General features: G+C 34.2%; 1 protein-coding gene across 4 annotated transcripts in view; it reads right to left on the bottom strand.

Annotated features, from left to right (window-relative positions):
* Window positions 1–12,364, bottom strand: part of SMARCAD1 (SWI/SNF-related, matrix-associated actin-dependent regulator of chromatin, subfamily a, containing DEAD/H box 1) — a 67,812-nt gene that overhangs the window by 10,758 nt on the left and 44,690 nt on the right. For all 4 annotated transcript variants that reach the window (XM_065877406.1, XM_065877407.1, XM_065877410.1 and 1 more), the window contains exons 9-10: window positions 7,562–7,761; window positions 1,920–2,010 (exon numbers count right to left, since the gene is read on the bottom strand). In XM_065877406.1, coding sequence (XP_065733478.1) covers window positions 1,920–2,010; window positions 7,562–7,761 — 291 coding nt within the window. The remainder of the gene's footprint in view (window positions 1–1,919; window positions 2,011–7,561; window positions 7,762–12,364) is intronic.

The following is a 12,364-nucleotide window of genomic DNA, read 5'->3' as shown; positions in this document are numbered from 1 at the left end:
AAAAAAAACAAAAACCAAACTACTGATACATGTAAGAAGAGGATGAATCTTAGTAACTTTATTATGCACCAAATTAACCAGAAACAAACAGTATATACTGTATAAATCTATTTATATAAAGTTCAAAATCAGAAAAAAATTATTCTATAGTCATAGGTGTCAGAATAGTAGTGGTGGTAATGACTGAAAAGGAGCATAAGGGAACTTTCTGGGGTGATGGAAATGTTTATGTCACATACAGTCAGATGGGTGTACATATATGTAAAAAGTCACTAAGCTGAACATTTGTGCATTTTATTTCAAGTAAATTATACATCAATAAAGTATTGCATTAAAAAAAACAAAAAGGCTCCTGAGGAAATGTAGCTCCTTAGGAGAGCTAAACATTGCCAACTGTTAGGAAGTGAATTGCCTCCAACCCCAAACATGTTGAAGCCCTAACTCCCAATGCTGGGGTTTATTTGGAGATAGAGCCTCTAAAGAGATAAGTAAAGTTAAATAGGGTCACAAGGGTAGGGACCCAACTTCTATCATAAAAGAAGAGATGGATGTTTCTAGAGAAAAAGCCATGTGAGGACACAGCAAGGTGTCCATCTGCAAACCAATCAGAGTAGCCTCAAGAGAAACCAAACCTGCCAACACCTTGATTTTAGACTTCCAGCCTCCAGAACTGTGAGAAATAAATTTCTGTTGTTTAAGCCACACTGTCTTTAGCATTTTGTTAGGGAAGCCCTAGCAGCCACTACCTTATCATAAATATTGTACTTTACAGGTTACAAAAACAGTTTCACATAATATACCTCATTTGATACCAAATATAATCTTATGATACAGGAATTACCTATGTTTTATTAATATTGGCTCTGAGAGATTAGGTCATTTGGTAAGGATTACAGAGCCCACGAAAGGCAAATTTGGTACCCAGAACCCAGATCTGATTTCCAAGTCCAGTTTCCACAACTGTACTACTCTACATTCTATACGTAATTTCTAACTATTTTGAAATTCTGCATATATTATTCACTTTTATATTAGATAAATAGCATCTCTGTTTTAACGACAGTATGAGGTATGTGTGGAAACTGTCTTGAAAAACTAAAGATTGTTTTACTAGAAGCTAGCTAGAGAACAAGGATTATTACCTTTGTTAATTTTTATTTTGGAAATCTAATACACAATGTAATACACATATTCAATAAACATTTTCTCCACTGAACATTACTCATTTTTAATAAACACTTTTTAAAAAGCATAGCTGGAGGAAGGAAGGTAAAGGTTAGATTAAAGGTCAAGTTTCTACATGACAATACTTGGACTATTGGCTGTAATGAACTTCCTAAGCTTACCTTCAAGCAAAATGTGATCTGGAAAAGAACAGAAACTCAGAAACATCTAATAAAAGTAAAATGACTGAAATGATGGTGATGATAAACGTGTAGATTTATTTACTAACAAGGACAGGTATCTATGATAAATTTTAAAGGGAGCTACAGAAAAGCACATGTAGTAAAATCTCTTTTAATATGACATATATATGTACATGTGTATGTAGATATGGATACATACACACCTACAAAAGAAAATATTCTGGGAAAAGATATATACCAAAATAGTACTTACTCTAAGATGGCAGGAGTATGTGTGATTCTGTTTTTTTTCCTGTGTATTTTTATGTAACATCTAATTTTAAAAACACATATATTTATTAATTTGATGAGAAAGACAAAAAACCTATTTTCATTTTTGAGGGGAAAGTAAGGAGGTTAGAACTAAGATAAGCAACAGAAAACTGAGAGGAGTGAGAGGGATTATACCTTGGTAAGAGCAGTAAACTAACAGGGACAAGGGAAATTTTCATCTTTTGAATGGCAGCAAGGATGCCTATTAATGATAAATCCTAGAAATAGAGTACTACTTACCATTTCATCTGCCAAAATGCCATTAAGTCCATGTTTATGTACCAATGCCAGCCAATTCAAACCAACCTTCTGATAGGGCTTGAGTGACAAACTGGTAAAGAGAGAGTTACCAGATATTATAGATTTATACCTCTATTAGTTTTTTCTACTAGTTTTCTGAGAAGAGGTTTAGGTTTACAATGCACCAAAAAACTTAAGTATCTAGTTATAGTCTTACCTTTCAACTTACTGTTAAAAGCTATTTACACTTACTTAAGAAAATGAACCCAAAACATAATACATTTTAAAAAACCTCTCAAATTTTATTCTGTATTTGTTGTTTCTGGCAATAAGAATTACCAAAAAATTTTCATATTCAGTCGTAATGTAATGCCACCAAATTAATTCCACAAATGATCAGAATATTAACAATGATAACATATTACTAATATAATATTTATACTCTAGAAAAATGTATTGTACTGATTTGAATATTAGCACAGTAAGGAACTTAAAGTATTAGAACAAAAACATATGCATAATTTGCTACTTTGCCAGGCTGATTTAATAAAACTTTCTGACTGAATGCCAATCACCTCTAATATCACTGGTATGTATAATTCTGGAGGATGTATGTATGTATGTGTGTATTTATGTTTGAACTACATATAAATGTAAATTTGCCAGGCATCAATAAAGACCAGTGAGTAGAAAGCAGCAGGCATGTGTCAAAAATCTTATTTAATTTGTGAACACATAAACAGACTAATCCCTGGGAGTAACTTGCTTGGATGGCAACATGGAAGGGGTCTAATGGACGAAATGGTTAGTTTTTTCTAAAAGTTCAAGTGGTTAAAAACTAATAGCAGTTATTTACTGAACATCTATTATATACAGATATACAAAACTATCATTTTCTAGCATCACCTCATTCAATCTTTTAATATTCTATTAAGGTAGTTATTTTTTAACAGATGAAAAAACCCGAGGCTCAGTAAGTTGCCTGAGGTTGCATAGCTACAAAGTCTTATGGCTAAGATTTTAACTCATAAAAGTCTACCTCATGCAAAAGCTTATTCTTATACTCACTAGGGAAGCATAAACCCCACATTAACATAAAAACTTAGGACAAGGCCATGCTTCTCACTCTACAGCTTTTATCATATCCCCTTAATTTCCTGTTACACAGATCCTATCTGCACATGGAGAAGGGGTCTGATAAATGGCTCTGATAAATGGTTAAGGGGTCAAATTCTGAAATCAAGACACTTTAATTAGAACAGGGATCAAAGAGGTGAGGTAGAAAGATATCCATCTTAAATCAGAATCTATGTTTCAACTGTGGGGTACGCAATCTATAAAACAATTCTCATTTGAAAAAATTAAAAGTATAGGTAGGAAAAATCAGCAGTACTGCTGAAGACTTTACAGTTCATTTTTTAAAATGTCTTTGCCTTCTTGGCCAATATAATTTCTATGCCACTATGAAAGTAATAATAAACAGAATATTATCATAGACATTTTAATTTTCAGGTCCAGATAAATTCTACTATACTGGTAGAGTAAATGCTAGTATTGGAATTCTAGACGCTATACTTTACATGCATGGGCTTTACATGCATTATTACTTTATTTAATCTTACATTATAAAGCAGATACTATTATTATCATCATCTCCATTTAGAGATGAGAAGTTCTCTCTGGGATTCAGAGAAGTTAAGTAACTTGCCCAAGGTCACAGCTATCCAAATCCATGTCTGCAGTGGCAGAGCCGGTACTCAATCCAGTTCTGATCCAGAGCTCAGCCCTTAATCACTAAACAGCAAACATGAAAGTTTTCTCTCTGACCCACCCACTCTACAGTCGACACTTTCTATTTTTAAATAGAATTTTCATTATTGTCCCGAGTCCTTCCTACTGTCTTAGTCATCCCCCACACATTAAGGTTCACATTCCATGAAAATGATGAAACTTGATACGGTAGGCATATTACATCACTTATAAATGCATCCCAAGGGCCAACATGCTACCCCAATGTAAATTTATCACAAATAGCCAAGAAATATTCTTAACAAAAATTACTGAATATATGTTATCACCAACACATGTTGAGGAACGAGTCTAACTATTAAAATATTCTTCACTATACATAAAATTTTAAAAAGTGATGAGGAAATTTTGAGAAGCACTGAATTTTTCATTCAAATAAAATTGTTTCATCCACATTCACAAAGCAGCTATGGTAGCTGTTTTGATCAGGACATTAAATACCTGTTATATTGAAGTATTTGTTTAAAAATATAAGTGTGTATGTGTGTGTACTTGCTCCTCTGCTAGATTTATGTAAATTACAAGTAACTTTCTGTTGCTTAGTGTCACAACAGTGCTGCCCACAACACACCCTTTCTTCAGAAAGCCAGAGGAGCACTGGAAATGTAGTTCTGGCAAACAGCTTTCCAATTCCCTTGTTAAGACAAGTTTTAAAACAGGGCAACTATATTCGTTCTCTAGCAGGCGCTAATATTTAGCTGCTATACAATCATACCTTCCATTACTTTTGACATTCAACAGTTTTCTGAAAATTTTTGTGATTGCATATGAACCCCACCCACTAGTTTACAAAGAAGAATGTAATCTGCTCAGGGTTATCCAAATGGTAAGAACTATAGCCTGGGCCTTTTGAATTAGGTAAGTGATCTCTTTTCAAAAGGGGACTACAGGTATCTTTAAACTGAAGGTTTTCTTACCTCCCAATAAGGAAAAAAGTGATTTTAAGATTTTCTGAGGTCATGAAAGAAAATGAGGTAGCATGTTATTTTAAAGTTACTTGTTTTGTCGGGGGAAAAAAAATCCTTCCAGAGAGTTACTATAATTTCTTTTCAGAGTGAAAATTAAATGGGGTTTAAATTTCCTGTCAGAGAAAACTAGTATCAAAATTATTCTGAAAGGTGAGAAAGGCCTGAAATAGAAAACTGGAGTATATACAATGTGCTAAATTTAAGTTTAAAATGCAGAAATACAGGGCTACAGAAACTTTTTCAAGTAGTTCATATGAAACAGATTAGCGATGCTAGCTGACCAAAAATTTATGTCCCTCAAGTATGTCATGAATGCTGAAAATACTACCACAAAATAATAGTTTGTACTAATAGTAGTATCCAAACTACTAAAATATTTCTATCATAGTACTCTGAGTTAGTCAACACATCTGCACTACTGATTTGCATTCACATCATTGTCAAATGGTTTCCCAGTAACTGTTCAGAAACAGGATATGGAATCACCCTGTCAAGCTGAGGACGAACAAGTTCACAAGAACCTTAGTAGATTTAGCCCAGAAAAAGACAGGACACACATAATTAAATATTATTTTATACTGAACATGTGAGAAACCTTTTCAGTTAAAACAGTTTAAAGCTGATAAATTTTAGATAAACCGCTAAAGCTTGAGAGATGGCTACATCTATGATAGGAATAAAATAGGAGAAATACTGAGGTATTTTTTTTTTAACATTTCCTCACTGTATTATATTTTAAGGTAATTTTAGTTTTGACATTTTAAAATAAACATTATGAATATAATGGTTTTGAGATACACATGAGAATTTTTTCCCTTGCAAAGACTTTATTTTTAACAGGGAGTTACAGCATGTGTGTATTCCTTTAACCTCTAAAAGGCTATTTTTCTTCCGTTATAATTCTTAAAAATTTCTAATAGGAAAATAGTTAATATAATTTTGCTTCAAAATAAACTTTACTATAAAGAATTTGTTCTGTTAAGCAAAAGCACAACAGCTTATTCTTCAGGATAGTTTAATATTTTCCTCTGTGCTAATAAATCCTTTCCCAGGGCAAGGAAAGTACTTCAAATGTTTCTATACTAAGCAGCCATTATGCTTGGCCAGTATACCAAGTAAAAATCTGCAAGTTGCTTGTGCAACTTACATTGGCTAAACACAAAAACCAAGACAACAAATTTCACCCCCTAAAAGTGCATTTAAATAAACTCCAAAGAGACTATCTATACAGGTTTTCAGAAGTTGTACTTTGGGACTAAATCCAAGAAGCACCTAAAAAACCCCCCAAACTACTTTTCTCACCTGTTTAATATTTCATTTAAAAAATCCTCAGTCTAATAAAAAGGATAGCTTTATTACCTGATCATACTATTTACAAGTAATAGGACTTTGTGGGTTTAAGAGAGAAATTTTTTAAGTGATGCAATAAAGCACTTGATTTTTTAAACTCCAAATTATGATAAAGTAGACTCAACTGGGTAAGCCTTGTAGAGTGAAGAACTCCCCATATCCAATGCTGTAGAACAAGAAGGAGCAGCTCCAACTACACTTTTAGGAGATGAATTTGCTGACATGGTCATAGTTCTTTCTATGCAACAGAGAAAAGAGCTTCTTTGTGGGAACTGCATCACGTTTCCCTACACCATCCCATAGCACCCTAGAAGGGCACAGAAAAGATTGTAGCTTACTATTAAAGGCCAGTTACCATATCTTGATTTTTTTTTTCATATCTTGACTTTTAATTAACCAATGATCAGCAAATATGCTTTGATCATTAACTTAGAAAAATATCAGAAGTATATAAAATCACCAACTAAGGTAAATAATTTTAATGAGACCCTAGTGCTAATCTTATTAAATACCTATCAGAAATATTTTGAACAGAAATAATTCATTTTAAAAATTACATAACACTGCAGACTATGGATACACCATCAATCATTCTAACTAGTCTCGGACCTTAGCAACTTCGACTATTTCCATGTTATTGCCTCTGTATGTATTATCACAGTAAACAATTTTATACTTTTTTTTAAAAAAAGGAAGCATTCTGAATAGTCCTGAGTTCCCAAACAACTTGAAAATAAACTTTTAAAAGAAGTTCAAAACAACGCCCCGCCCGCCATATCCCAACATCATGCAAAGGAGGGGTGTTCACAATTACAAAACGCCATCTTCATACATTCTGGTTGTTGGACAAATTTTTTAGTGAAAACAATTTAGTGTTTATTTTTTGCAAGAACTCGGACAAGGTATTTTACTGACAGTAGCAGTTTGGGGAATATACTTTTTAAATATATACTTTTTATAAGTTTTCCTTATATAATCTATTTAATAAAAGTGTCCTTTTCAATTTTTATGTGTTTTTACCTCAAAACGATTAAAAATTTTGGGCTTTTGAAAGCATTTAATCGCATATGTATGATACTTCAATCATTTCACTTATGATCAAAAAGAAACTGAACTAACAAATTTTTACATTGATGCAGTTGAGCAGCTGACTCTGAAGCACTAAATTAAGAGGTAGCTAAAACCACCTTTTCAGTTTCTGTGATTATATATGAAATTATCTGTCATCAGACAAGGAAAACATAGGTTACATAAGACCATAATATCTCCTCCCTCTAATTTACAATGTGATAATGGAGTAAAATATCCTGATTGGGGGGAGGGGGGGTGACGATCAATGAAAAACAATTCATATACCACTTACATGCCATTATAGGAAACCCTGGGTTTCCCTTTTAAACATTAGTTTTCCTACCATTTGCACATTTAAGTTTCCTAGGCACAATACAGGAATAAATTCAACATTTTTATACAACTGAGATAAAATGATGAATAGGTACATACAACAAGTATTACCTTTGGTTTAGAATGGAGGGTTGTTCTATGTTCCATCCACCTCCATTTCCAGTGAGCATGGTAACTTGTTTTGTCAATTTATTTGAAATGTCTTCACATTTGTTCATAAGCCTTATAACTACATCCCTTTCTTGGATCAGTGTTTTACAGTGCCATATCAAATCTTCTGATAAGCCATTCGTTTTGGACATCTTTGTGAACTAGGGCATGAAAAGAAAAACAATTTAACAGTTCAGATCTAGTAAATAGGGAGCCAATTTCTTTCTCTGTGAGGGAAAAAAGTTTGTTAAACTTTTACTAATGACCTTAATCAAATGTGAAGAGAACCTGCATTTGCATTCTCACGTTTCACTTTGATAAATCCCACTGTCACCTCAAACTCATCATGTTGAAATAAAACATACCTTTTCCCTCAGAACGCACCATCCCAAGCTTGCTACCTTGACCCTGGTAGCTGTTCTCTTATGGGAGAAACTCTGAAGTAATTGTTAATGTCTCCTATCACGTTTTGTCTTCAAAACCTTGGATTTATGACTATTACCAAAGGTAATAGTGCCAAATATAAAAACTGCATACTAGATCTCTTGCCTCCATTTTTGTCACTTCCTATGAATATAAGATTAATTTTCCTGAAACATACTTTGCCCTATCATCACAGTACAACCCCTCAAGCTTTCAAAACTCCAATAATTATTTGTCACTTGATATTTTTCTCTAAACTGAGACAACTACTACTTGGAAAGATATTATGTGAGTCAAAAGTATACCGTGACCAATTCAATAATTTGATAAAAGTTAAGAATAGTATCAATTTCAATACAAGACTTGTATAAATGGGTTTGTATGAAAACTCAGAATTTCTTTCAAAATGTATTTGTATTTATTTTTCTAAAGGAGACACTGAATACTTTACAAGGTAAAAGCTGTAACAGAATTAGAATTTTCCCAAATAGATAGCTGAAAAAATATATCCTGAGGAACTGTACAAAAAAATATTTTTAGTGTAAAGGATTAGAAAAAAGCCCAGTAGCTATGTGAAAGCTGTTTGTTGGGCAAAAAGAAAAATACCATAATCCAGAACAAAGGAAACTAAAACCATCTGTTAGAATAAAGCCACACATGGTTTTGATTCATAGTATCATATTTAGCATATTCTTTCAAGTTATGACAAGAATCTCATTAACAGCTCTAAATAATCCCCATGAACACTGTATTTCTAAGTTCACAGAGAAGCTCAAGCAACAGAAATTCAATACTTAGAGGATATACTAAGAAAATTTCATAAAAAATGCAGTTTATACTAACATGTATTTTTCACATCTAACCTAGAGTAGGTTGGTAGAAATGAAACTTGAACTCATCTATTCCAAAGCCATGTTATTACTGTACTGCAGGAATAAAAAACAAAACAAACCAAAAACTTAGCATGCCACAAAATGGCATCGTGAAATAAAAAGTTATTTGTACACTACTTTATATTTTCACAAGGACAACATTCATAATCACAATGTAATCTCCCACTCTGTACTTTCCAGGGAAAAAGATTTAAACATAAAGAACAGGATATGTAAGAATCAGTGCCTTGAAGATTTTAATGAGGTTCTACTAGAACTTTTAATTAAAATATTTTTATTTTTAAATGGAACCCCAAAATTATAGGCCAAAAAACCAATCTCATGCCTATTGTGGGGTAGCGTGTTTGCGATATGCTGTGTGTGAAAGAACAAACGAGAATAACCAGGAAAAAAAAAAAGAAGGAACAATATACTGTGTGCTTTGTATGTGCCAGAAACTACTAGGTGTCTTTTATTCACTAACTCATGCAGTCCTCACAACTGCAAGATCAGTCCACCAGTTCTGGATGAATAAACTAAGATTCAATTTCCAAGGTCACAAAGCAGGATAAAAAATTCCAAAGTCTATGCTTTTCTCTTTTCACTAAAACTAGTACTTCCCAAAACAAAACAAAAAAAACCCTTAAAAGTTAAAAAACACAGAGGGAAGGGTAGGATTGATATGTACACACTGCTATATTTAAAATGGATAACCAACAAGGACCTACTGTATAGCACAGGGAACTCTGCTCAATGTTATGTGGAAGCCTGGATGGGAGTGGAATTTGGGGGAGAATGGATGCATGTAAATGTATGGCTCAGTCACTTTGCTGTGCACATGAAACTATCACAACATTGTTAATCGGCTATACTCCTATATAAAATAAAAGTTTAAAAAAAAAAAACCCTTTTTTCTGCAACCAATTGCCATTTATTGTGTTGGGTTTTTTTCTTTTCTTTTCTTTTGTAGTTAAGTACTACCCTGGCTGGTGAAAGTACCTGGTATACGGACATAGTCCCTTGTCCTCGTGTGGTTTATAGTCATTGGGAAAGACATGCAACATACAATTTTAAGTCTTAACAACTGGTATTATAAGGGAAAAAACAAAATTTCATGGGTACTTTTCAAAAGGAGAGTAATATAATCTAGGATCTAGGATGTCCAGAAATCAGAAAGAACTGTTTTGACTCAAGGAAGATCAATTCAGTATGTCAGAACCTAGAGAAGAGAGAAACATACATTAAAAAAAAAAGAAACAACCAGACATTACCGTTTCCTGATGAAAGAACATACCACCAACCATGTAATAGTACTGATGGGAGCATTTAATTCTAATCCTTATTCCACAGAAAACATAACCAGAAAAGCCCAGACTGGGAAGCTATAGAACAAATGATCCAGCTTCTTCACCAAAGATTTTACAGGAAGGGGGGAGGGGGAGGGAGGGAGGGAGGGGGAGGGGGAAGGAGGGAGGGGGAGGGGAGGGAGGGGGGAGAGAGAGAGAGGGAAAGGGAGATGGGGAGGGGGGAACAGAGAGGATAGATGAAACAAGATCAGACATAAGCTGATAACTGAACCTGGTGATGAGTACATGAGGGTTCATTTAGTATTCTAATTTTTATGTTTGATATTTTTGTAGGGGCAATGAAGGGGTGTGCAAAAAGCAACTCTTACTCTTACTTCATGATGCTGCAACAGTTTGATTGAGACTTTTAATGAACTTGACATTTTGGTTATTTCTAAAGTCAAAGTTTCAACTTAACTCCGTGAGGCTTCCAACTCTCTTTACCCCCTTTCCATACAAACCAACCAACATTAGAGATGACCCAAATTACTGCTGCTGGATTAGAATTTAGATCTATCTAGTACTTTAGGGGGCTTCCCTGGTGGCGCAGTGGTTGAGAGTCCGCCTGCCGATGCAGGGAACACGGGTTCGTGCCCCGGTCCGGGAAGATCCCACATGCCGCGGAGCGGCTGGGCCCGTGAGCCACGGCCGAGCCTGTGCATCCGGAGCCTGTGCTCTGCAACGGGAGAGGCCACAGCAGTGAGAGGCCCACGTACCGCAAAAAAAAAAAAAAAAAAAAAAAGAATTCTTCTACTCTGTTGCTTCAATATCCTCAACATGTGAGTCCTCATCCCATTGACATCTCAACCAACAGGAAGAAGAGATCCTTTAAGGACGCTTTCCCAAAATCGTGGTATACTTCTGCTTACATCTCACTGGACAGGAATTTGTCAAATTACCAAAGGGAGGCTGAAAAATGTGTCTTAATATATTGTGGGTAATGTGACCAGTCATAAATCTGTTTAAAAGCACAGAGGGGGTTAAAAAAAGAGAGAGAGAGAAAAATGATTTGATCCAAAAAAGTTTGACTCAATATGACTAGAACTGATATTGGGGGAGAGCAGAAAACTATAATTGTTTCTTAACATTTCACTAATAATATATACAAAACTTCCAACACAAAATATTGTGGATATCTGCAGCTAACATTTTTTAAGAGACAGACAATTGAATGGGCACTTAACTTTATTTAATCCTTAGCCTTCTCCAGAGGTCAGTATCATAATTACACCCCACTTAGAGAAGAAGAAATACAGGAACAGAGAAAGAACTTGCTTAAGGTCGTGTAAGTTGCTAGAAAATGTCAGAATTGGGATTCAAAACCAGGCCATCTAGCTCCACTATATTATTTACTCACCCTCACGTATGGTATTTACAAAACCAAGGGAATAAATAAAGAGGCATGAATGGAATTCCGAAACAAGAGAACCAACAGAGAGAAAAACAACATTCCTCAGGATGTTGGGGAAATGAAATTCCAATATCACAGCTGTTCCCCTATGGTAGGTCATAAGACTCCAGAAGAGACTTTTTCAAGAAGATGAAACTGACAAAATATATGAAGTCTCTAAAAACTGAGGGGAAATTTAGACAATTAGGGAAGAATTTAGAGCCGAAGTAGTAAGTATATACAAAACTAAGAAAACAGAAAAACCAAGACAACTAGTAAGTAGGGAAAACAAAATGCTGAGCAAGGAAAAAAAGTAATCATGTAGTATATTACATGGCTCAGCTATAAAAGGCATTTGCATAGTCTAACAATGTAGATACTAAAAAATGATTTTCAAAATTACCGCATTATTAACATATTGATAGGACTGGGGAATGGGAAATGGGCATGTGAAGTGAGACAGACAGTGAGAAGAGAGCTAATCCTACCACAATGCTATAATGTCTATGTCATGTCAAAAGATAAGGCCTGCAACTGAAAAATTTTTAAAAAGCATTATCTTTATATTCCTAGATATGGAAGTGATAAGAATCAGACAGAAGATGTAGAAGCAGTTATCTGTAGTACAGGAAATAGGCTGGAGAAGGGGATGGATATGGATTTTCAGGGAGAACAAGCCTGTAGAATTTTTTAACTTGATCTAAATACACGCATAAATAATAAAAAAATAAAA

This window comes from Phocoena phocoena, chromosome 5, assembly GCF_963924675.1.
Source record: "Phocoena phocoena chromosome 5, mPhoPho1.1, whole genome shotgun sequence".
NCBI lineage: Eukaryota > Metazoa > Chordata > Mammalia > Artiodactyla > Phocoenidae > Phocoena > Phocoena phocoena.
The sequence above is the reverse complement of the archived record's forward strand: the minus strand, read 5'-3'. Positions and strand labels throughout refer to the sequence as shown.